This window comes from Salvelinus namaycush, chromosome 35 (assembly GCF_016432855.1).
Source record: "Salvelinus namaycush isolate Seneca chromosome 35, SaNama_1.0, whole genome shotgun sequence".
In the NCBI taxonomy this organism is placed as follows: domain Eukaryota; kingdom Metazoa; phylum Chordata; class Actinopteri; order Salmoniformes; family Salmonidae; genus Salvelinus; species Salvelinus namaycush.
The window spans coordinates 6,036,765-6,063,700 of NC_052341.1; the positions used below are offsets into that span (position 1 = coordinate 6,036,765).

Here is a 26,936-nt window from a genome sequence, read left to right on the forward strand (position 1 = left end):
GGTTTCCTGCGTTCCACAAGACTATGTTCACTTGGTGACCTAAAGCCTAGGCAATAGTTCAGGTAAAAAACATTTTTACGAAGGGTATTTGTTGGAGAGGGAGAAAAAGAGAGACAGTTATAGAAGTAGTGAGGGAGAGAAAGAGAGGCTTGCAGGCCAACATTACTGTATGCTACATTGAACATCCCTCTCAAAGCCATCCCAACCTTTCAAAAGTATTACAACATACATGGAAACATCCTATGTAAACCATTGTCATCTAATGTGGTTTGAAGGTATTGCAACAATGTGGTAAGTTTGTCAGAGTCACTTCCATATATTCTAATATACAAGCATCCCCTGGTCTATATTTGCATTGCAAATCATGTTAAATGGAGTGTTGTAAATGTGTGAGGTGATGTCTGGGATTTCTCAGGTGTGACGGAATGTGTAGACAACTAGGTTTGCATACCTTTGATCAATGGGCCTTGGAAGGGAAGACACGTCTAGCTACTGCATGGATGCAACATCCGTCACTGAACACACACACCCACACACACTGAGGCATGTCTGGCTACTGCATACACGCACCATTATTCAGGGTCGCTGCATACAGGGGAGGTCCCTGTGTCTCTGTTGTTGGTGTGTCTGATCCCTTGTTGCAGAATTGATGACACTGTCTCAGGAAAACAAACAGTGCGGGAAGCTGAAAGACAGCCACTCAACACAGATCACTGACCCACAGACCCACAGACACACAGGGCAACGCAACATGTGAGCCACGCCAGAAGGTCCCGCTAGAATTCAGCAGTGTGTGTATTCTCCTGGTGGTGTTCTATACCTCCCGTGGAATGTGCTTGTGGCTGTGTGTGTTTGGGCACACGTTTGTGTGTGAGTGTTTGGTGTCATTGTCTGACATCCGACACAGTCCCTGATAACCTGAAACCCAAATAAAATCACTCTATGAAACAAACAATATTTTCTTCATAATTCTTTCTCTAAATGTTATTGGACTGAGTAGAAATGAAAACAGCACTTTGGTATCTCTCTCTGTGACACACACACCTCATGGCTGTGTCTCCCCAGAAGCTACTGCTGTCAATCATAATCACTCACTCACCCACCCACCCACCCCCCCACCCACCCACTCACTCACTCACTCACTCACTCACTCACTCACTCACTCACTCACTCACTCACTCACTCACTCACTCACTCACTCACTCACTCACTCACTCACTCACTCACTCACTCACTCACTCACTCACTCACTCACTCACTCACTCACTCACTCACTCACACCCACCCATGCCCACACCCAGACACACACACACCCAGTGACTGACAGGGGAGGGACTGATTGCCCAGACCGTGGCCCCCCTTGTCTTCTCGGTCGTTTCCAGGCTCCTCTTGGCCCCAGGCCTGAAGCCTGCTCTGCTCAGGGAGCTCAAATCCTATAATTGCTGTCCTGACAGTGACAGGTAACATACACACTGATACCTGGTCTCACCTGGTCGGAAAGAATGAAAACCTCTACTGTCTGAGGAGGGGGGGTTCACCCTGGCCTTCAAAAAGCCAGACCCTCTTCTGGCAGGAAGGCCCACTGGGGTTACCCTGCACCTGGCCCGGGAAGTGAGGTGAAAACCATAGAAATCCCCAAACCTAGAAGCCTTTTTGGGTCAGATGTTGCCTTTCACTAGTGGCCCCAACCAAATGCAATCCAGTATGCTAAGTAAGCTACAGTAAATGACCTTATACAGTACAGTGAGTTGGTTAGTATGCCATCAGACAAGCCTTCCAGATACCAGTAATAAAAGTACTGTCAATAAAATGTTCTTTTAACTAACCCACTAACAGCAGACACAGAGAGAGTATTGAAGCGTTGAAACATGACACATGGTGGCTCTTCTACTGAGAACTGAGAAATGTTCCATTCTAGTCCAGGAGACCAGAGGGATGACAGAGCAGAGTAAAGTGGCCTTCATTTATCAACCACTTCACCTCAGACAGACAGCTGAGGGAGAGAGTACACACACACACACACACACACACACACACACACACACACACACACACACACACACACACACACACACACACACACACACACACACACACACACACACACACACACACACACACACACACACACGTGTCCACACACATGAACAAATACTGCTCTGGAATCAACACTGTCTTGGTTGGATTCAAATCTGCATTGGCATGTTTGCATTCAAACAGAGTTGACACAGGGATTATAAACCTGTCAATGGAGCCATAATGTGTCATCATTTTTTAGTGTACTACAGTAGTCTACCTGCACTTAAAGCTTATAGTTCAGTGAAGGTGGTACTTGGTCGAATGAGGAAGAAACAAAAAAACGTATTATGTTTCTCTGTTGAAGAAGTTGCCCTTAAACACTGATCTATGGTCAATGTTGTGTTCCTTGACCAAGGTATGATGTCCCTTGGACAACATATAGTATAAAGAGAGGCTGATCTGTGGCCCATGGCAGAAATCATGGTGGATCACGAATAACAAGCTTAGAGTGCTACCTTGTGGATAGATAGAGAAGTGATTTCAAAAGGTTGGGGTGTGTGACGTTACATTTTGACATAGCGTAGCAGAGGTCGTGTTCCCCTGCTCAGATCTTACAACGCCTAGACAGGCATTTTACGTATCACGGCATATCACGGCATCGTCGATTACGTGGCACGCAACCACTGATTGATGCATGCAACGCCTGAGCAGAGGAATACGACACAAATCGTTTTGATTCAATTGCGAATTAACAGGTTCATTCGGGTGCCTGTTTGTGAAGAGAACACCAGAACACCTTTATCTACAGTGGATGTTATGAGGCATTGTATTTCCCTGCAAAAATGTAGAAACCTCTTAGAAATAAATGTTTTTACATAACCATGCAATAACATTGTAGTTATTTCCTAGAGGTTTGTACATTGAAGGGAATCGATTAAACTGCCCCGGGTTGAACTGGTCTATGGCCCGTCATGTGACCGGACGATGCCAGTATCAAGGCATTTTTGTCAGAAAATAATTCACTTTTACATATGAAAACACAGAATCCTATTAATTACTTTGTTTTTAATGGGCCAAAACTGGGTACATTGCTCACGGTTCCAAATCGAACGCTAACACTGTCACTGGGTCATGCCCGGGGTATTAATCGAATCCCCTCCTTTTTGAAGGAAAAACCAAAACATCGTTAAACCCGTTTATTCATATTCATATTCAGTGACCGAGATTTGCATATGAACGTGTCAATCTCCAATAATGTTTAGTCATTGGCACAAACTGTCAACCACGTCACATTATTTCCCCCTTTTCAATCGTCGCTAGGATTGTCTGATTTTTTAGTCAGCTGGTTGCTTTCGATTTCTATTGGTCAAATCTCTCACACCCATTTTCCACTGACCAAATCCATCCAAGTTGAAGGTGAAATTATTTTCCTACCTCGTCCATTAGACTGAACAGCGGTTTGTCCCCGGTTGTTTTGCCGTTTTAGCTAACATTCCGCCTCGGTAATATTCATCATCATGTCATTATTCGGTGAGGTTCCTCAAGCCATCCCAGTGGCGGTCTTCAAACTGTCGAATGATTTCAAAGATGACCCGAACCCCATGAAGGTGAACCTCGGAGTTGGAGGTAAGAAATATGATAATATGACCAGTCCCTCTTTCTAATTTCTTAAATTTTGTCACTAGAGTTAAATACTTTCTGTAGAACGAACTTCACGTCAGAATAGGCAACCGAAATTAATAATGAATGTATGTGTGTTATATTAAAACAGAGTAGGGAGTAAAATGTAGGCAAGTAATACACATTTCAGAACAACTACTAGTCGAATAAGACATGGGAGAGATTACGAATTTTGGAAAAGAGTTTTATTTATAGACTAATACACTTCAAACAAATAGCCAAACCGAAAACTGCAGACATTACTAGTGCCTCCCCCGCGATCAAACCGCCATAATAAAATGAAACGCAGCCTAACGTGATCATTGACAGCTGCCTTACCCGAAAGACCTCCCGAGTTGTCTAGCGGTCTAAGGCACTGCATCTCAGTGCTAGAGGCGTCACTACAGACAGGTTCGAAACCAGGCTGTATAACAACCGGCTGTGATTGGGAGTTCCCATAGGGCGGCGCGCAATTGGCCCAGTGTCGTTAGGGTTTGGCCGGTGTAGGCCGTCATTGTAAATAAGAATTTGTTTTTAACTGACATGCCTGGTTAAATAAAAAATAAATAAAATGTTTGCTGTGGTGCTGGGCCCTGTTTGAAAAAATGTGACAGAATGCATCATCCCTCATCCCTTCCTGTGACATGACTGGATCTGTTCTATGTGGTGAAACCTTTTCACCTATCCAATCAATCATGTTATCCAGATCAGTGATTAGGCTAGCATACTTCTTCAAAGTAGGGAGAAGGTAAGGATGAACTCAGGCTGGACATGACATGCATGGTGTCCTTGCTTGCTCTGCTGATTGATTGTGCAGAATCTACTGTCAAATTTCAATCACATTTATTTTATAAAGCCCTTTTTACATCAGCAGTAGTCACAAAGTACTTGAAACACCAAAGGGCAACCGATGCAGATGTAGAAGCACAGTTGCTAGGAAAAACTCCCGAGACAGCTAGGATCCTAGGAAGAAACCTAGAGAGGAACCAGGCTCTTAGAGGTGGCCGGTCCTCATCTGGCTGTGCCAGTTGTAGATTATAAGAGTACATGGCCATTAAGGCCAGGTCGTTCTTCAAGATGTTTGAACGTTCATTGATGACCAGCAGTGTCAAATAATAGTCAGTAGTTATAGAGGGTGCAACAGGTCAGCACCTCAGTAGTTAATGTCAGTCGACTTTTCATAGCTGAACATTCAGAGGTCGAGATAGCAGGTCCAGGACAAGGTAGCACGTCCGGTGAACAGGTCAGGGTTCCATAGCTGCAGGCAGAACTTCAGAAACTGGATCAGCAGCACGGCCAGGTGGACTGGGGACGGGGACAGCCAGGAGTCGTCAGGCCAGGTAGTCTTGAGACATGGTTCTATGGCTCAGGTCCTCCGGGAGGGGGGAGGGAGAAAGAAAGAGAGGCGAATTAGCGGGAGCATACCTAAGGTCACACAGGACACCAGACTGACCCTAGCCCCCTGGCACATAGACTATTGCAGCATAGATACTGGGAACTGAGACGGGGGTGGTCGGCACAGATAGCATAGCAAGGTCTATAACCTGTAGTTGGCAGTCATCCAAGGAAGTAGCTCTGTCAGTGCCTTAGGAACAGACTGGAACAGGCCGGTAGTTGTTGATGGAGATAAATGAGTCATGGTCATATCAGTTGTAGCTAGATCAATGGACCGTGGTCATAGAGCAATTCACTCCCATTCACGCTCTCTACGCTGATCCTATGAGAACACTAGCTAGAATACAGTTCTGGGTGGAACGGAGCCACTGCTCTTCTTACTGGATCTTGTGGAGTGCTGTTAATATATAACACTGCAGCACAGAGGCCAAAAGGCTGAAGTCCTGGTGTTGCCTGTGACTGACTGCTTGCTTGGCCTCTCAGGACTACAGGATTAGCATTGCACTACATGTGGAGTTCCTGGGTTCTCAGGCATTATTGCTTAAGTAATCCCTTCCTGTAGTAGGCTAACACTGTGGCTGAAAATAGCCTAGATAACCTAGCTACACCATGTGTTAGCATGCTCAGATATTTTTTTATTTTACTAGGCAAGTCAGTTAAGAACAAATTCTTATTTTCAATGACGGCCTAGGAACAGTGGGTACTTTGTTCAGGGGCAGAACGACAGATTGCACCTTGTCAGCTCGGGGATTTGATCTTACAACCTTTCGGTTACTAGTCCAACGCTCTAACCACTAGGCTACCTGCCGCCCCAATAGAGGAGATGGACCCATGTCCACTTAGGAAAATATCTGTTGTCTCTTCAACTTCAGTCACAAATGATACAGTTAGGCCTCGTGCTCTGTTAGAAAGTGGATGTGAATGGAAGTATGTCTACAGACTATTGCAGTCAGTAAGTGAGCAGATAAATACAGGAGTGCCCTGTCCTCATTAGCTCAATAACACTGTTCACGCAGAGTAAGTTACTAGTGTTGCTGTCTTATCAATGGTGGCTGGGTGGAGTTTAGGACCGCAGGGGAAAGTGCATGGCTGTAGTCTGACATTTGTATCGGGTTGTATCCTGATCCGATAAAACCACTGAAACAAACCTTTGCAAAGTTGGAATTTTATTTCACCTTTATTTATACAGGTAAGTCAATTAGGAAACAAATTGTTATTTACAATGACGACCTGTCAGGGAGCGAGTGCAGCACGTATAACACACATAAGTTAAACAATATCATACAATTAACAGTCAAAAATACACATGAAGTTGCCCGCCAGAGACCTAAGGTAGGGAGAGACCTAAGGTAGGGAGAGACCTAAGGTAGGGAGAGACCTAAGGTAGGGAGAGACCTAAGGTAGGGAGAGACCTAAGGTAGGGAGAGACCTAAGGTAGGGAGAGACCTAAGGTAGGGAGAGACCTAAGGTAGGCCTAATTACCAATCAGTCTACTTGGATCTTGCAGAGCAGTAATACTTCTAGTGTAGTAGAGTGTATTTGTGACATCTGTGTTCAAACTCCCTTCAGGTTGTCAGGGGCTGCTGTTCATTGGCACCATCCCCTCCTGAGTGGGTTTCTCACCAGGGCAGTAATGCTCCTCCTGAGTGGGTTTCTCACCAGGGCAGTAATGCTCCTCCTGAGTGGGTTTCTCACCAGGGCAGTAATGCTCCTCCTGGGTGGGTTTCTCACCAGGGCAGTAATGCCCCTCCTGAGTGGGTTTCTCACCAGGGCAGTAATGCCCCTCCTGGGTGGGTTTCTCACCAGGGCAGTAATGCCCCTCCTGGGTGGGTTTCTCACCAGGGCAGTAATGCCCCTCCTGGGTGGGTTTCTCACCAGGGCAGTAATGCCCCTCCTGGGTGGGTTTCTCACCAGGGCAGTAATGCCCCTCCTGGGTGGGTTTCTCACCAGGGCAGTAATGCCCCTCCTGGGTGGGTTTCTCACCAGGGCAGTAATGCCCCTCCTGGGTGGGTTTCTCACCAGGGCAGTAATGCCCCTCCTGAGTGGGTTTCTCACCAGGGCAGTAATTCTCCTCCTGAGTGGGTTTCTCACCAGGGCAGTAATGCCCCTCCTGGGTGGGTTTCTCACCAGGGCAGTAATGCCCCTCCTGGGTGGGTTTCTCACCAGGGCAGTAATGCCCCTCCTGAGTGGGTTTCTCACCAGGGCAGTAATTCTCCTCCTGAGTGGGTTTCTCACCAGGGCAGTAATGCCCCTCCTGGGTGGGTTTCTCACCAGGGCAGTAATGCCCCTCCTGGGTGGGTTTCTCACCAGGGCAGTAATGCCCCTCCTGGGTGGGTTTCTCACCAGGGCAGTAATGCCACTCCTGAGTGGGTTTCTCAACAGGGCAGTTTTCTCCTCCTGAGTGGGTGTCTCACCAGGGCAGTAATGCTCCTCCTGAGTGGGTTTCTCAATTGGCAAGTAATGCTCCTCCTGAGTGGGTTTCTCACTAGGGCAGTAATTCTCCTCCTGAGTGGGTTTCTCACCAGGGCAGTAATGCCCCTCCTGGGTGGGTTTCTCACCAGGGCAGTAATGCCCCTCCTGGGTGGGTTTCTCACCAGGGCAGTAATGCCCCTCCTGAGTGGGTTTCTCACCAGGGCAGTAATGCTCCTCCTGAGTGGGTTTCTCACCAGGGCAGTAATGCCACTCCTGAGTGGGTTTCTCAACAGGGCAGTTTTCTCCTCCTGAGTGGGTGTCTCACCAGGGCAGTAATGCTCCTCCTGAGTGGGTTTCTCAATTGGCAAGTAATGCTCCTCCTGAGTGGGTTTCTCACTAGGGCAGTAGTTTCACACCAGGGCAGTAATGCTCCTCCTGAGTGGGTTTCTCACTAGGGCAGTAGTTTCTCACCAGGGCAGTAATGCCCCTCCTGAGTGGGTTTCTCACTAGGGCAGTAGTTTCACACCAGGGCAGTAATGCCCCTCCTGAGTGGGTTTCTCACTAGGGCAGTAGTTTCTCACCAGGGCAGTAATGCCCCTCCTGAGTGGGTTTCTCACCAGGGCAGTAATGCTCCTCCTGAGTGGGTTTCTCACCAGGGCAGTAATGCTCCTCCTGAGTGGGTTTCTCACCAGGGCAGTAATGCCCCTCCTGGGTGGGTTTCTCACCAGGGCAGTAATGCCCCTCCTGGGTGGGTTTCTCACCAGGGCAGTAATGCCCCTCCTGGGTGGGTTTCTCACCAGGGCAGTAATGCCCCTCCTGAGTGGGTTTCTCAACAGGGCAATAGTTTCACACCAGGGCAGTAATGCTCCTCCTGAGTGGGTTTCTCAATTGGCAAGTAATGCTCCTCCTGAGTGGGTTTCTCACCAGGGCAGTAGTTTCACACCAGGGCAGTAATGCCCCTCCTGAGTGGGTTTCTCACTAGGGCAGTAGTTTCTCACCAGGGCAGTAATGCCCATCCTGAGTGGGTTTCTCACCAGGGCAGTAATGCTCCTCCTGAGTGGGTTTCTCACCAGGGCAGTAATTCTCCTCCTGAGTGGGTTTCTCACCAGGGCAGTAATTCTCCTCCTGAGTGGGTTTCTCACCAGGGCAGTAATGCTCCTCCTGAGTGGGTTTCTCACCAGGGCAGTAATGCTCCTCCTGAGTGGGTTTCTCACCAGGGCAGTAATGCCCCTCCTGAGTGGGTTTCTCACTAGGGCAGTAGTTTCTCACCAGGGCAGTAATGCCCCTCCTGAGTGGGTTTCTCACCAGGGCAGTAATGCTCCTCCTGAGTGGGTTTCTCACCAGGGCAGTAATGCTCCTCCTGAGTGGGTTTCTCACCAGGGCAGTAATGCTCCTCCTGAGTGGGTTTCTCACCAGGGCAGTAATGCTCCTCCTGGGTGGGTTTCTCACCAGGGCAGTAATGCTCCTCCTGGGTGGGTTTTTCACCAGGGCAGTAATGCCCCTCCTGGGTGGGTTTTTCACCAGGGCAGTAATGCCCCTCCTGGGTGGGTTTCTCACCAGGGCAGTAATGCCCCTCCTGGGTGGGTTTCTCACCAGGGCAGTAATTCTCCTCCTGAGTGGGTTTCTCACCAGGGCAGTAATGCCCCTCCTGAGTGGGTTTCTCACCAGGGCAGTAATTCTCCTCCTGGGTGGGTTTCTCACCAGGGCAGTAATGCCCCTCCTGAGTGGGTTTCTCACCAGGGCAGTAATGCCCCTCCTGGGTGGGTTGCTCAACAGGGCAGTAATTTTCCTCCTGGGTGGGTTTCTCACCAGGGCAGTAATTCTCCTCCTGAGTGGGTTTCTCACCAGGGCAGTAATGCCCCTCCTGAGTGGGTTTCTCACCAGGGCAGTAATGCCCCTCCTGAGTGGGTTTCTCACCAGGGCAGTAATTCTCCTCCTGGGTGGGTTGCTCAACAGGGCAGTAATTCTCCTCCTGGGTGGGTTGCTCAACATGGCAGTAATGCCAGCTGCAGAGAAAGCCCTGGGGCCAGAGTTGGGCTACTGCAAAATGTACAACATAAAGTAAACACAACTCTACTAAAAACACTTGGCTAGTAGGCTATATTAGGCCCATATATTGGAAACACTGTATCCCTCCTCAGCCGCTATAGCTAGCCTGTCTCTCCCCTCCAGCCTACAGGACAGATGAGGGCCAGCCCTGGGTGCTGCCCGTGGTTAAGAAGGTGGAGAAGATCATCGTAGCAGACAACAGTCTGAACCATGAGTACCTGCCCATCCTGGGTCTGCCTGAGTTTAGGTCGTCTGCATCCAAGATCGCCCTGGGAGAAGACAGCCCTGCCATCCAGGAGAACAGGGTAGGGTGGTTTATGAGTTTGTGTTGGTGGGTTGTGTTGTGTGTGTGCTCGATCATACATACTGTATATTGAGCTGAATTTGCATTTAAATTAGTACTGGTGAGCTACATTGCTGTTAAGCAGTTATTAAGTCACTTATCTAGTGTCTCTCCACCCCCTCGGTCTCTGTCGCTCTCTCTCCCTATCCCCCTCTCTCTCACCTCTCCCTATCGCTCTCTCTCACTCTTTCCCGCTCTTCTCTCCCTATCCTCCTCTCTCTCTCTCTCTCTCTCTCTCTCACTCTCATTCTGTATGTCTGTCTGTCTCTCTCTCTCTGTCAGGTGGGAGCGGTGCAATGTCTGGGGGGTACAGGTGCTCTGAAAATGGGGGCTGAGTTTCTCAGACGCTGGTACAATGGGAATGACAACATGAAAACACCTGTCTACGTCTCAGCGCCAACCTGGGGTAGGCACGCACACACGCACACACCGGAACGTCAAAACTTAAACAGCTGTCTACATCTCTGCTCGTACGGTTGATCCGGAATTGTATAATCAGACAGATATGACGTGGCAGGGCGCGCAAACTATCACAGATTACAAAGGGAAACCCAGCCACCAGCTTCCCAGTGACTAGAGCCTACCAGAAGAGCTAAATTCCAACACTGAACCATGCATGAGAGCACCAGCTGTTCCCGAACGATGGTGTGATCTTTCTCTCCGTAGCTGATGTGAGTAAGACCTTAAAATAGGTTAACATTCACAAGACCGCAGGGCCAGGATGCGTATTCAGAACATGCGCTGACCAACTGGCAAATGTCTTCAGTGACATTTTCAACCTCTCTCTGACCCAGCCTGAAATACCTACATGTTTCAAGCAGGCCACCATAGTTCCTGTGCCCAAGAACGCCAAAGTAACCTGTCTAAATGACTATCGTCCCGTAGCACTCACATCTGTATCCATGAAATGCTTTGAAAGGCTGGTCATGGCTCACATCAACACCATCATCCAGACACCCTGGCAACAACAAATCTGCCACTCTGACCCTTAACACGGGAGCCCCTTAGGGGTGTGTGCTTAGTCCCCTCCTATACTCCTTGTTCACCCACAACTGCGTGACTACACAACACCATCATTAAGTTTGCTGATGAGACAGCCTACAGGGAGGAGGTCAGTGACTAGCCAAGTTATTGTTACTCATTGTGTATTTATTCTTTGTTTTATTCTATTATTATTTATCTTTTTGTCGAGAGCCACGCGTCCTCCGAAAAACAACCCCGCCAAGCCGCACTGCTTCTTGACACACTGCTTGCTTAACCCGGAAGCCAGCCACACCAATGTGTTGGAGGAAACACCGTACAGCTGATGACCGACGTCAGCGTGCATGCGCCCAGCCCGCCACAAGGAGTCGCTAGAGCACGATGGGACAAGAACATTCCGGGCCGGCCAAACCCTCCTCTAACCCAGACGACGCTTGGCCAATTGTGCGCTGCCTCATGGGTCTCCCGGCCGTGGCCGGCTGCAACACAGCCTGGGAATAAACCCGGGTGTGTAGGGACGCCTCTAGCACTGCGATGCAGTGCCTTAGACCGCTGCACCACTCGGGAGGCCTTGATATGTTATCTGGAACTTATACTGCTGAGTTGTCCTCTTAATATTTAATTAGTAGGTGATTTACAAATACAGCATGTTACTTTTTATGTTGGTTCATGGCTCTGTAATAGAGCCATCAAATAATTTCAGCTAATGTTACAAAGGAGGCCTCAAAAGACATGATTTGGAAAATAATTCTCTATTAGGGAAAAGGCAGAGTGTTGTAAAACCTGCTCTACTGTTTGTTTCTAGAAAACCACAACTCTGTGTTTGCCAACGCTGGGTTCGAGGACGTCCGTCCCTATAAGTACTGGGACGCAGAGAAGCGGGGACTGGATCTGGCCGGTTTCCTAGGTGACCTGGAGGTGAGCCGCTGACCTCTGATCAGGTGGTGTTGACATGGAGACCAGACTGGCTCCCGAACTCTGAGTTGACCTCACAATAGTGAATATTTAATATCAGAAATGGTCATGTCTACCTTGAAAGTAAATTAGCTTTTTACACACTGTTGAAAAGATGATATGTTTAGCTTTAACGATACCAACTTCCTGTATCAGCGCCCAGGACTCTGTCATTTGGCTGTCCTGTAGTTTAACACTGACCTTTGACCCCGGTCCCAGACTGCACCAAAGCATTCCATCTTCGTTTTGCACGCTTGTGCCCACAACCCCACCGGCACAGACCCTACACACGTAGAGTGGATGCAGGTGGCTGAGGTCATGAAGGTAAGACTGTGTGTTTGTGTGTGTGTACACGTTATTATATGAAAATACGTTGTTTTTTTTTGGCATGACATCTTTTCTTATTTCTGAAGATGTTTTATCTTTGTCCTTTTTCTTTTCTCTCTCCCTCTCCAGAGGAGGAAGCTGTTTGTGTTCTTTGACTCTGCGTACCAGGGCTTTGCATCAGGCTGTCTGGATAAGGATGCCTGGGCCGTGCGCTACTTTGTCACCCAGGGCTTTGAGATGTTCTGTGCCCAGTCCTTCTCCAAGAACTTTGGCCTTTACAGTGAGACAGACAGACCCCCCCCCCTCCCCCTCCACACACACACACACACACCCAGTAAGATGCAGGGAAACATAAATGAAACCATACTACAGTAGGTATTCCTACTCTCACCTCTCATGTTTCACATTTCATTCTACATAATGCAATCTGTAAACTGCAGAGACCCGAAATGAAGATTCTGTCTCCTGTCAGATGAACGTGTGGGGAACCTGACCATCGTAGCTCGTGATGCTGACAACGTAAGGAGGGTTCTGTCTCAGATGGAGAAGATTGTCAGGGTAACCTGGTCCAACCCTCCCTCCCAGGGTGCCAGGCTAGTCGCCATCACACTCAACACAGCTGAACTCTTCGCTGAATGGTGGGGACACACACAGGTCCAAAGTAGTGTATGCACTCCCAACAGTTCTACATGAGTGTTCAAAACGTTGAAATCACAGGCGGCCGGGGGAACCTTAGTTGGGGAGGACGGGCTCAGAGTAATGGCTGGAAGAAAATCAATGGATTGGTATTGAACACGTCAAACACATGGTTTCCACCTGTTTGATGCCATTCCAGACACTACTACGAGGCATCCTCCCCTCAGGAACCTCCTGTAATTGAAATACACTGCTCAAAAAAATAAAGGGAACACTTAAACAACACAATGTAACTCCAAGTCAATCACACTTCTGTGAAATCAAACTGTCCACTTAGGAAGCAACACTGATTGACAATACATTTCACATGCTGTTGTGCAAATGGAATAGACAAAAGGTGGAAATTATAGGCAATTAGCAAGACACCCCCAATAAAGGAGTGATTCTGCAGGTGGTGACCACAGACCACTTCTCAGTTCCTATGCTTCCTGGCTGATGTTTTGGTCACTTTTGAATGCTGGCGGTGCTCTCACTCTAGTGGTAGCATGAGACGGAGTCTACAACCCACACAAGTGGCTCAGGTAGTGCAGCTCATCCAGGATGGCACATCAATGCGAACTGTGGCAAGAAGGTTTGCTGTGTCTGTCAGCGTAGTGTCCAGAGCATGGAGGCGCTACCAGGAGACAGGCCAGTACATTAGGAGACGTGGAGGAGGCCGTAGGAGGGCAACAACCCAACAGCAGGACCGCTACCTCCGCCTTTGTGCAAGGAGGGGCACTGCCAGAGCCCTGCAAAATGACCTCCAGCAGGCCACAAATGTGCATGTGTCTGCTCAAACGGTCAGAAACAGACTCCATGAGGGTGGTATGAGGGCCCGACGTCCACAGGTGGGGGTTGTGCTTACAGCCCAACACCGTGCAGGACGTTTGGCATTTGCCAGAGAACACCAAGATTGGCAAATTCGCCACTGGCGCCCTGTGCTCTTCACAGATTAAACAGGTTCACACTGAGCACATGTGACAGACGTGACAGAGTCTGGAGACGCCGTGGAGAACGTTCTGCTGCCTGCAACATCCTCCAGCATGACCGGTTTGGCGGTGGGTCAGTCATGGTGTGGGGTGGCATTTCTTTGTGGGGCCGCACAGCCCTCCATGTGCTCGCCAGAGGTAGCCTGACTGCCATTAGGTACCGAGATGAGATCCTCAGAGCCCTTGTGAGACCATATGCTGACACATGCACATTTGTGGCCTGCTGGAGGTCATTTTGCAGGGCTCTGGCAGTGCCCCTCCTTGCACAAAGGCGGAGGTAACGGTCCTGCTGCTGGGTTGTTGCCCTCCTACGGCCTCCTCCACGTCTCCTGATGTACTGGCCTGTCTCCTGGTAGCGCCTCCATGCTCTGGACACTACGCTGACAGACACAGCAAACCTTCTTGCCACAGCTCGCATTGATGTGCCATCCTGGATGAGCTGCACTACCTGAGCCACTTGTGTGGGTTGTAGACTCCGTCTCATGCTACCACTCGAGTGAGAGCACCGCCAGCATTCAAAAGTGACCAAAACATCAGCCAGGAAGCATAGGAACTGAGAAGTGGTCTGTGGTCACCACCTGCAGAATCACTCCTTTATTGGGGGTGTCTTGCTAATTGCCTATAATTTCCACCTTTTGTCTATTCCATTTGCACAACAGCATGTGAAATTTATTGTCAATCAGTGTTGCTTCCTAAGTGGACAGTTTGATTTCACAGAAGTGTGATTGACTTGGAGTTACATTGTGTTGTTTAAGTGTTCCCTTTATTTTTTTGAGCAGTGTATATCCTCTCTTCATCCCCCTCTCTCTCGCTCGCTCGTTCTCTCATCCCTTCCTCTTTCTCTCCCTCCATCTTCCTTCTCTCCACCTCTATCCCTCCCCCCCTCTCCCTGCTGCAGGAAGGATAATGTGAAGACCATGGCAGACCGTGTGTTGTCGATGAGGGCTTCACTCCAGGCTAAACTGCAGGCTCTGGGAACACCAGGAACATGGGGCCACATCACACAGCAGATCGGCATGTTCAGCTTCACTGGCCTCAACCGTGAGTACACGCGCACACGTACACACCTTTCTGTCTCATCACATACGCTGCTGTTACTGTTTAATATCTGTCCTGTTGCCTGGTGACTTTTTCCCTACCTATATGTACAGTACCAGTCAAAAGTTTGTTCATACATATGGATTCATATAGTAAACAAAAAATGTGTTAAACAAATCAAAATACATTTTAGATTCTTCCAAATAGCCACCCTTTGCCTTGATGACAGCTTTGTACACTCTTGGCATTCTCTCAACCAGCTTCATCTGGAATAATTTTCCAGCAGTCTTGAAGGAGTTCCCACATATGTTGAGCACTTGTTGACTGCTTTTCCTTCACTCTGCGGTCCAACTCATCCCAAACCATCTCAATTGGGTTGAGGTTGGGTGATTGTGGAGGCCAGGTCATCTGATGCAGCACTCCATCATTCTCCTTCTTTGTCAAATAGCCCTTACACAGCCTGGAGGTGTTTTGGTTCATTGTTCTGTTGAAAAACAAATTATAGTCTCACTAAGCGCAAACCAGATGGGATGGCATATCGCTGCAGAATGCTGTTGTAGCCATGCTGGTTAAGTGTGCCTTGAATTCTAAATGCATCACAGACAGTGTCACCAGCAAAGCACCATCACACCACCTCCTCCATGCTTCACGGTCGGAACCACACATGCGGAGATGATCCGTTCACCTATTCTGATCTCACAAAGACACGGCGGTTAGAACCAAAAATCTCAAATTTGGACTCATCAGACCAAAAGACAGATTTCCACCGGTCTAATGTCCATTGCTCGTGTTTCTTGGCCCAAACAAGTCTCTTCTTATTATTGGTGTCCTTTTAGTAGTGGTTTCTTTGCAGAAATTCAACCATGAAGGCCTGATTCACCCAGTCTCCTCTGAACAGTTGATGTTGATGTCTGTTATTTGAACTCTGTGAAGCATTTATTTGGACTCCAATTTCTGAGGCTGGTAACTCTAATAAACGTATCCTCTGCAGCAGAGGTAACTCTGGGTCTTCCTTTTTTGTGACGGTCCTCATGAGAGCCAGTTTCATCATAGCGCTTGATTGTTTTTGCAACTACACTTGAAGAAAGTCCATAATATGGACTTAGCCCTATTTGGTAAAAGACCATCTTCTGTATACCACCCCTACTTGTCACAACACAACTGATTGGCTAAAACGCATTAAGAAGGAAAGAAATTAACTTTTAACATGGCACACCTGTTAATTGAAATGTATTCCAGGTGTGTACCTCATGAAGCTGGTTGAGAATGCCAAGAGTGTGCAAAGCTGTCATCAAGGCAAAGGGTGGCTACTTTGAAGAATCTCAAATGTTAAATATATTTTGATTAAACACTTCTTTGGTTACTACATGATTCCATATGTGTTATTTCATAGTTTTGATGTCTTCACTATTATTCTACAATGTAGAAAATAGTAAAAATAAAGAAAAACCCTGGAATGAGTAGGTGTGTCCAGTCTTTTGTCTGGTACTGTACATATCTACCTTAATTACCTCGTACCCCTGCACATAGACTCTGTACTGGTGCCCTGTGTATATAGCCAAGTTATCATTGACTCTGTACTGGTACCCTGTGTATATAGCCAAGTTATCATTGACTCTGTACTGGTACCCTGTGTATATAGCCAAGTTATCATTGACTCTGTACTGGTACCCTGTGTATATAGCCAAGTTATCATTGACTCTGTACTGGTACCCCGTGTATATAGCCAAGTTATCATTGACTCTGTACTGGTACCCTGTGTATATAGCCAAGTTATCATTGACTCTGTACTGGTACCCCGTGTATATAGCCAAGTTATCATTGACTCTGTACTGGTACCCTGTGTATATAGCCAAGTTATCATTGACTCTGTACTGGTACCCTGTGTATATAGCCAAGTTATCATTGACTCTGTACTGGTACCCCGTGTATATAGCCAAGTTATAATTGACTCATTGTGTATTTATTCCTTGTGCTATTATTGTTCTATTATTTCTCTTTTTTCTCTCTGTATTGTTGGGAAGGGCCCTGCTAGTCTACACCTGTTGTTTATAAAGCATTTGATAAATACCATTTGATTTGTTCATACCTTTTTAATATTTTGTCTCTCTCCAGCTAAACAAGTGGAGTACATGATCAAGGAGAGGAGTATCTACCTAATGGCCAGCGGTCGTATCAACATGTGTGGTCTGACCACTAAGAACATCGACTATGTGGCCAAGTCTATCCACGAGACTGTTGTCAATGTCCAGTAGAAGATTACAATACCCTTAGCACTGCCCACTCGTCCACCACCAGCAGTGTGTGTGTATAATGTATTAGACCACGGGGGAGCAAAGTACGGGCCACATCCGGCCCGCGAGACATTTACAAAAAATAGATTTTTTTTAATACCTTTTTTTCCCTCCCCAATTTCATGGCATCCAATTGGTAGTTATAGTCTTGTCCCATCGCTGAAACTTCCGTACGGACTCGGGAGAGGCAGTTCGAGGGCCGTGCGTCCTCCGAAACACGACCCGACCCAGCCAAGCTGCACTGCTTCTTGACACAATGCCCGCTTAACCCAGAAGCCAGCCGCACTAATGTGTCGGAAGAAACACTGAACACCTGGCGACAGTGTCAGCGCGCATGCGCCTGGCCTGCCAAACGAGTCGCTAGTGCGCAATGGGACAAAGAAATCTCGGCCTGCCAAACCCTCTCCTAACCCGGACGATGCTGGGCCAATTGTGCACTGCCTCATGGGTCTCCCAGTCACTGCCAGCTGTGACACAGCCTGGGATTGAACCCGGGTCTGTAGTGGCGCCTCAAGCACTGCGACGCAGTGCATTAGACTGCTACATCACTCGGGAGGCCCCCGCAAATTGATTTTAATAAACAATTGGTCCCCCAAAAAATGCGTCCCTCCGTTGAATTTCAAAATCCCAATGTGGCCCTCGAGCCAAAAAGTTTGCCCACCCCGGTGTTAGACCAAACACACAGAAACCCCCTTCCTAACTCCCAGCGCACCACAGTACGCTGAGCTGATGTCACTGCCTGTCTACAGATATATTCTATTTTAACCCTTAAACTAATGCACAAGGCAGTGTAACAGTTAAAGAGAAGTGTAAATAATTTGTCTGTGGCTCTGTGTGTGTTTGTCATCACTGTGTGTCTTCATCACTACTGTTTGCAGTGGAGAGATGTGTGTCATTTTCTTTTGGGTGTTTGTGTTCAGTGGTGTCATGAATAAGCAGTCTGTGTCAGGACATTGTAGATGCTGTGTGGTTCCACAATAAGGCTCTGACTGGGTGTCTCTCGACACTTTGCAATGGCTTCCTTTCCTCATCTCCTTCATTGTAACTGATGTTTCTTCCACCTGTCATGTTCAGCCAGATCAGTGATCATGGAGGGAAGGACACAAGGAAAGGAGATATGGAAAATAAGCTGTAGTGTTTAAACTATTGAGACACAGGCCAAGTGTATCTGGGTGTATTAGACTAGCTCCAGCAGTGCTGGTGATGATGATCTTCCATTGCTTAATCATTTTATTAACATTACAATGTGATTAGTATTGCTGGGGTTGTTCTTGAATTGCGGTGGCATTGGGGCCTGGCATTTTGGCAAAAAATTCTACTTAGTTATTCTAGATTTTTTTATTTAAATATACCAAAATACATCTTCCCATTCTAAATCAACTAAGATGACCGCTGAATGACATTATGATAACATTGTGCCATCGGTAGGAGTAGTAACACCAATGACGGTAACACTAATGACAGTAACACTAATGAGAAATTTTAGGTTATTGAGGATTTCCTTAAATTGATGCAACATATACTCAAATCTAAAGTCATTAGCTCTTTGAAAATCATTTTTGACATGATTCATAATTTGGCTCACAATGTCATTTCCCTACATTTCAATGTAATAACACCGAGGGACACTTTGTATTTCGACATACCAAAGTATCAATGGAATCCTCAAATTTATGACATACTGGGTGTGATTAATTAACAATTCTCTTCCATATAGACCCCTACCCGATAAGTTCACCACTGGAGGGAATGTTCAAGGTTCTTGTTTATATTTGCATTGAGTGATTGTCAAGGCAGGAACACCGAAGACAGACACCTGAGGGACAGACATGCTATTTTAAAATAAATAGTTATTTTAATAGCCTCCTTTTGTTTTTATTGATGTATATGAAACATACACCTTTTTTTCACTTTCTAGCATTAACAATAATACATCTAAATCCCCAAAATATGTCTGTACAACTCTACACATCACTACTGGGACAAGCCAATGTCTATACAACTCTACACATCACTACTGGGACAATCCAATTTGCTTACCCTAAGTACTTTAAAAACAATGCATAAACAAAGTTTTGCAGTATAAAGGACAATAAATATGTTTTATCATTGATAAACAGTTCAAAATGTTTTGGGTTATATTGATGTGTAACTATTTGTAATTTTAAAGTGATTTTCATGGTTGCAAGAGATGCAAATACCACCACAATTCAAGAACGACCCGGTTAGGATGATTCCATTGCTATTGTAAAATGCACATTCCCTATTCTGTTTGACTTACCACCTGAATACGTTTTATAGGAGGAGTTGTTTGGGTCCACTTGAGAGCGAATGTCGCTAAATATTAACTGTGACCCAAGTAAACAGTATTTGACTTGGAAAAAGTACTAGAGTGAAACAATCAATTGACCAAATCAGTCACGCACTAAATATATGTAGGACGTTAAATCATGTTTATTTTAGCGCAAGGGGACTTGAAGTAAAAATCCTGTATTACCTCAGACCTAAGCTGTATGGAGCGCTCTGTTGGGGAAGCTGTTTTCAAAGTCCTGGGGCGCGTTCAATAGGGACAAATAGGACTGTTCTCAAAGTGCTGGGGTGCGTTCAATAGGGACAAATAGGACTGTTCTCAAAGTCCTGGGGTGCGTTCAATAGGGACAAATAGGACTGTTTTCAAAGTCCTGGGGTGCGTTCAATAGGGACAAATAGGACTGTGCTCAAAGTGCTGGGGTGCGTTCAATAGGGACAAATAGGACTGTTCTCAAAGTCCTGGGGTGCGTTCAATAGGGACAAATAGGACTGTGCTCAAAGTGCTGGGGTGCGTTCAATAGGGACAAATAGGACTGTTCTCAAAGTCCTGGGGTGCGTTCAATAGGGACAAATAGGACTGTTTTCAAAGTCCTGGGGTGCGTTCAATAGGGACAAATAGGACTGCTCAAAGTGCTGGGGTGCGTTCAATAGGGACAAATAGGACTGTTCTCAAAGTCCTGGGGCGCGTTCAATAGTGACAAATAGGACTGTTCTCAAATTCCTGGGGTGCGTTCAATAGGGACAAATAGGACTGTGCTCAAAGTGCTGGGGTGCGTTCAATAGGGACAAATAGGACTGTTCTCAAAGTCCTGGGGTGCGTTCAATAGGGACAAATAGGACTGTTTTCAAAGTCCTGGGGTGCGTTCAATAGGGACAAATAGGACTGTGCTCAAAGTGCTGGGGTGCGTTCAATAGGGACAAATAGGACTGTTCTCAAATTCCTGGGGTGCGTTCAATAGGGACAAATAGGACTGTTCTCAAAGCGTTCTCAATCAGAGAGCAATAATCTCTTCTTGTTTTTGACATTCTAATTAAGGGTCTGCTCAATGTGGATGTCCAATCAGTCTGTTCTGATGCTGTCTCTGTGTGTAGCATTATTATTGCACTATTATCAGTAGCTACCATCTCAATGATATACATGTAATGTTCAAAATTGCACAAATGAAATGCGCTCACAACTAGTGTCTGTAAGTGAATAGCTATGTATCTCAAGGGGCTTTGACTCGAAGCCTTGAATAAATGTCTACACACCACCATGTGTCATAGTCATGGAATACTGATAAAAATGCTGTAACAACATAGAAACAACCTGGAATCAAAACAGGGTTTGTATGTGGTTATCCGTGTGTGTAGTGTTTTGACCCAGTCAGTATAGGTCACTGCCCTCCTGTTTCTCACACTATGTTGTAATTCTAATGTTGTAGGAAAGTTCATCTGAGAGCCAGGATAGAAATAATGATATTTTGTTTGTGCAAGTTCTCTTTTTTGAATGTTTCTCTTGACATTGGGGAGTGCAGGAAACAAAGAACACTGTCAATACAGGAGTCCAGAATAATATTTTTATTGAGTTTTTAAAACATTCATTGGGAGGTCTGATATCCTGAACCCTGATATTCTGAAGATCTTGTAAACCGTTGAACCATCCCTAAATTCCCACATTCTGTCCCTTAATCTATATAACAGAGATTTGGATATAATGATGAGAACTACAGTTACAGTCAAAAGTTTGGATACACCTATTCAATGGCTGCATCACAACCGGACGTGATTGGAAGTCTCATAGGGGGGCGCACAATTGGCCCAGCGTCGTCTGGCTTAGGGTTTGGCTGGGGTAGGCCGTCATTGTAAATAAGAATTTGTTCTTAACTGACATGCCTAGTTAAATAAATAAAATAAAGATTTGTTATTTCATAGTTTTGTGGTCTTCAATATTATTCTACAATGTAGAAAATGTTAAAAATCAAGAATAACCTTTGAATGAGTAGGTGTGTCCAAACCTTTGACTGTATGTCTCCACCCTAACAATGGGATTTGTCCACAGAGTGGAACGACGGCAGTCCGTCTATTCCTCTCTTTGGATTGGTGGATACATCTTGTTACTTTAATACTTTTTTGAATATTTGATGTGGGTTGTTGACGTCAACCGCCTGTATTCAATGGCGAGAGATGCTATGCTGCTAGCCTCATGTCATGAATATGCATAGCCATCTCGAGACGACTCTGATATAAAGTGTTTTTTCTCAAAGTTGACGGGATTTCACGTATCCTACTTATATCAGTACTCTCGTAACAACCTAAGCATTACGAAACTTCGATTAGATCAAGTAAACCTCAGGTAGAAAATAAGCCATACATTTTTTTGTTAACCAAATTCAACACACTCATTGACCTCCATACAAAAACTCTTTGCTTGGTGAGTGAAAGAAACAAAATAGCACCACCTGCTGGAGAAGACAGATTTTTGACCCAGTTATCCCTCTCGCTTCGCCTCTTCCTCTCTGATATATATATATATACATCTCTATCTGCTGAATCTCTGTCTCCCTCACCAATAAATATCTTCTCTGAGAGCATGAGACTGAGTTGCTTGGTTTCTCAGCTATTTGTCAGGTCATAAGGATGTGTGTGGGAGGGGCAAAGCGGTTCAGTGAGTCCTTACAGGCAAAGTAAATCAATGCCACTGAGTCTCCCCATAGATCACCCCCGTGTTTGTGTGCGTCAAGGAAAGCAGTGGCTTGAAGTCAGAGTGCGTCACATCTCCTCCCACCTTCCCTGCAGTGCAGCGCTGTGACGCAGGATCTCTCTTAATTTTTGTCTCCTTTCCTCCCTCTTTCACTCCCTTTCTACTTCCCTCCCACTCTCCCTCTGTATATGCTGTCTGTAAATCAGTCATCTGTCAGTATTGCACAATACAGAGCAGCTCATTCTAAGCTCAGTGGAATAGCAGCTAACCAGTAGTGAATAGTGATGGTCCCAGGCAGGTTTTAGGGAATTATTATCGCTACAGATGAATAGGACAGAGCCCATTGTCGGACGACCTATATATTAATGTAAGGGCACTGTAATACCTCTTCCTCTCTCTATACATCTCTAACTCCAAACCCCTGTGTACATTGGCATACATTCCTATCAAACAACATCCATTCCTCTCATCTGAGCCTGTTTGACTTTACAGGGGTGTCTGTCTGTCCTGGAAAATGTTACATTGTCCTGATATCCTGACTGTACTCTGCAGCTGTCAGCTTATATTAGACAGGTCTTTTTCTCTCATGCTTATCAGATTTGTATAGACTCCACCAAACTACACATCCAATTCAGCCTGGCTTTTCATAAGCCCAGGTCTGCGTCCTGCTCCTCTCTGCATCAAGCTGAGTCCCTAGCACAAGGTAGGAGTTGTCCTTAAATACAGTGGCTTGTGATAGTATTCACCCTCCTTGGCATTTTTCCTATTTTGTTGCCTTACAACCTGGAATGAATTTATTTTTGGGGGGTTTATATAATTTGATTTACACAACATGCCTACCACCTTGAAGATGCAAAATATTGTGAAACAAACAAGAAATAAGACAAGAAAACAGAAAACTTGAGCGTGCATAACTATTCACCCCCCCAAAGTCAATACTTTGTAGAGCCACCTTTGGCAGCAATTACAGCTGCAAGTCTCTTGGGGTATGTCTCTGTAAGCTTGGCACATCTAGCCACTGGGATTTTTGCCCATTCTTCAAGGCAAAACTGCTCCAGCTCCTTCAAGTTGGATGGGTTCTGCTGGTGTACTGCAATCTTTAAGTCATACCACAGATTTTCAATTGGATTGAGGTCTGGGCTTTGACTAGGCCCTTCCAAGACATTTAAATGTTTCCCCTTAAACCACTCGAGTGTTGCTTTAGCAGTATGTTTAGGGTCATTGTCCTGCTGGAAGGTGAACCTCCGTCCCAGTCTCAAATCTCTAGAAGACTAAAACAGGTTTCCCTCAAGAATTTCCCTGTATTTAGCGCCATCCATCATTCCTTTAATTTTGACCAGTTTCCCAGTCCCTGCTGATGGAAAAACATCCCCAAAGCATGATGCTGCCACCACCATGCTTCACTGTGGGGATGGTTTTCTCGGGGTGATGAGAGGTGTTGTATTTGCGCCAGACGTAGCGTTTTCCTTGATTGCCAAAAAGCTACATTTTAGTCTTATCTGACCAGACTACCTTCTTCCATATGTTTTGGGAGTCTCCCACATGCCTTTTGGAGAACACCAAACATGTTTGCTTATTTTTTCTTTCAGCAATGGCTTTTTTCTGGCCACTCTTCCATAAAGCCCAGCTCTGTGGAGTGTACGGCTTAAAGTGGTCCTATGGACAGATACTCCAATCTCCGCTGTGGAGCTTTGCAGCTCCTTCAGGGTTATCTTTGGTCTCTTTGTTGCCTCTGATTAATGCCCTCTTTGCCTGGTCCTTGAGTTTTGGTGGGTGGCCCTCTCTTGGCAGGTTTGTTGTGGTGCCATATTCTTTCAATTTTTTAAATAATGGATTTAATGGGATGTTCAAAGTTTCTGATCTTTTTTTATAACCCAACCCTGTTCTGTACTTCTCCACAACTTTGTCCCTGACCTGTTTGGAGAGCTCCTTGGTCTTCATGGTGCCGCTTGCTTAGTGGTGTTGCAGACTCTGGGGCCTTTCAGAACAGTTGTGTATATATACTGAGATCATGTGACAGATCATGTGACACTTAGATTGCCCACAGGTGGACTTTATTTAACTAATTATGTGACTTCTGAAGGTAATTGTTTGCACCAGATCTTATTTAGGGGCTTCATAGCAAAGGGGGTGAATACATATGCACACACCACTTTTCCGTTTAATTTTTTTTTTTTTTATAGCAAGATATTATTTTAATTTCACTTCACCAATTTGGACTATTTTGTGTTTGTCCATTACATGAAATCCAAATAAAATCCATTTAAATTACAGGTTGTAATGCAACAAAATAGGAAAAACGCCAAGGGGGATGAATACTTTTGCAAGGCACTGTAGGCACAGATCTAGCATCAGCTTCCTAATACACAATCCTAACCTTACTATTTGGGGATAAAACGCTAGAACTGACCTTTGATTAGTGTCTAGGGGAAACATCACTGTACGCCAAGCTCTCTGCTTCGTGCATGCAGATAGTTCTAGCAGAACTAAGGGAATATGGGCTAATATTCTACAGGGAAAGCAGTAAGCAGTGCACTCCATACACCCAGTCCATGTGCTCCTGTACAAACCCAGCCCCCTAGCCCCCAGCTCCAGCCCCCTAGCCCCCAGCTCCAGCCCCCTAGCCCCCAGCTCCAGCTCCAGCCCCCAGCCCCCTAGCCCCCAGCCCCCAGCTCCAGCCCCCTAGCCCCCAGCCCCCTAGCCCCCAGCTCCAGCCCCCTAGCCCCCAGCTCCCTAGCCCCCAGCCCCCTGTATCTGCATCCTCTCAGCCCAGAAGCTAAACCCTCAGACCCCTGTGTTCCTATGCCCTTGTGCGTCCCTGGATAGGTCACATGACAGAGAATAGTTCAAGGGAAATTTCAAAAAGCTTCACCTTCATCATCTCCAGAATCCCCCAACATCAACATACAGTATATAAAATATGGCACATTTCTGTGTTATGTAGTAAAAAAGATAGAGGAAGATAAGTGTTTCCAATGACATCATCAGTGTGCATTGTGTTATTTTAACCAATTATGAGTTGGCATTGTCTACTAAATGTCTACTAATTGTCTACTAATTGATTGATGATGTCATTGGAAACACGCATCGTCCTCTGTAAAATGGTGAAATTTCCCATGAACCTGTTGTGTTGGCATCTGCAGTAATTCATGCTTGTGGGAGTAACACTTCACTTTGACATGGGGCTCTACACAGACAGACAGGCTTTTACTACTGTAATGACACAGTTCCATAGGATGTGACATTGCAGTAGTAGGTAACAGTTGTGACTATGGTAAGCCATTTTAAAATGCATTCCCTGGAACTAAGTAATGGTGATATGGAGATGACATACTGTACAGATGACACTTGTTGTGGAAATGGCTCTGGTTTAAACCATGCAGGAACATATTGTGTGTGTTAAGATGATATGGAAAAAGTGAGTTTCTCTATCATCCAGAAGCATGCTGGTTAAAACAGCCTATTCATTACACATAAAACCAAATAACCACCATATTGTAAATCAAATCTGCTCATTAATGAATATCAATCATCATCAATATATCTAATCATAGTAAAATACCTTTGCAAATGTAGGTCAAATGTAGTGCCGTACGTTTTCTGGATTGTAAATATTGCATATCCCTTGTTTAAGGAGGCAGGTTTGTTGGAGCTCAGCTACACTTATTATACATCTGTATTAAAGCTGCAATCTGCAGTTTAACATCTGGTAAAAAGTATAGATCCGGTAGGACTGGGTGTGTGTGCGTGCGCGTGTGTGTGCGCGTGTGTGTGCGCGTGTGTGTGTGCGTGCATGCATTGCCTGAGACTTGACTGTATGTGCATTTCTTCCAGTGGCCACATGTGACAAAGAAATGACAGAGTGCTCCTTTGAATCAGTATAAAGTCCCTGTGGTTGTAGACATTGTGCTTGTTCTTATGGCTGGTGTGTGTTTCTTCCCTTTGTGTGGTCAGAACACTGGCAGTGAGGATGGCATTCACATGGCAGGACTCCTACCAGCCATCGTTGGTTGACTGATAGAGGTATTCTATGATAAGGACAGGTCCCTGTGCTGAAAGCACTTAAGGAACTGTCTGATGGCAGAAGACAGACATTTTTGTCTTCTTGGTTGACAAATAAAGATATTTATAAGATGGCTCAGGTCTAGACTTGCTATTTCCCTCTTCATTTAGTTTCTTCTTATTCCCCTGTAGAGATGGGTGGATGAAAGGTAACTCAACAGAAATATACAGTAAAGTACATCAATTCATTCAAGTCATAATGTTTCAGTAGTCTGTTACCCAGAAAACTCAAAGGAGAGCGCATCCAGGGATAGGGGGTTGGGTCTGGGTAGTGGACAGAGGGTATACTGGGATAGGGGGGTTGAGTCTGGGTAGTGGACAGAGGGTATACAGGGATAGGGGGTTGGGTCTGGGTAGTGGACAGAGGTTATCCAGGGTTAGGGGGGTTGGGTCTGGGGAGTGGACAGAGGGCATACAGGGTTAGGGGGTTGGGTCTGGGGAGTGGACAGAGGGCATACAGGGATAGGGGGTTGGGTCTGGGGAGTGGACAGAGGATATACAGGGATAGGGGTTGGGTCTGGGTAGTGGACAGAGGGTATACAGGGTTAGGGGGTTGGGTCTGGGGAGTGGACAGAGGTTATCCAGGGTTAGGGGGGTTGGGTCTGGGGAGTGGACAGAGGTTATCCAGGGTTAGGGGGGTTGGGTCTGGGGAGTGGACAGAGGATATACAGGGATAGGGGTTGGGTCTGGGTAGTGGACAGAGGGTATACAGGGTTAGGGGGTTGGGTCTGGGGAGTGGACAGAGG

General features: G+C 46.2%; 1 protein-coding gene across 1 annotated transcript; it reads left to right on the top strand.

The window, feature by feature from the left end:
• Positions 1 to 3,384: 3,384 nt before the first annotated feature.
• On the top strand, positions 3,385 to 17,284 carry LOC120029511 (aspartate aminotransferase, cytoplasmic-like). The gene is made up of 9 exons (XM_038974766.1): positions 3,385 to 3,645; positions 9,658 to 9,839; positions 10,160 to 10,283; positions 11,664 to 11,776; positions 12,032 to 12,136; positions 12,269 to 12,419; positions 12,612 to 12,777; positions 14,702 to 14,844; positions 16,957 to 17,284. Exons 1-9 carry the CDS (start codon positions 3,537 to 3,539, stop codon positions 17,094 to 17,096), a joined length of 1,233 nt encoding a protein of 410 aa, XP_038830694.1. The 5' UTR covers positions 3,385 to 3,536; the 3' UTR covers positions 17,097 to 17,284.
• The last annotated feature ends 9,652 nt before the right edge of the window (positions 17,285 to 26,936 follow it).

Bases quoted from the DNA above. Each gene is read 5' to 3' on its own strand.
- LOC120029511 (XM_038974766.1), top strand. From the start codon at position 3,537: ATGTCATTATTCGGTGAGGTTCCTCAAGCCATCCCAGTGGCGGTCTTC. The intron at 3,646-9,657 runs GTAAGAAATATG...TCTCCCCTCCAG, and splicing joins GGTGAACCTCGGAGTTGGAG to CCTACAGGACAGATGAGGGC. The intron at 12,420-12,611 runs GTGAGACAGACA...GTCTCCTGTCAG, and splicing joins CAAGAACTTTGGCCTTTACA to ATGAACGTGTGGGGAACCTG.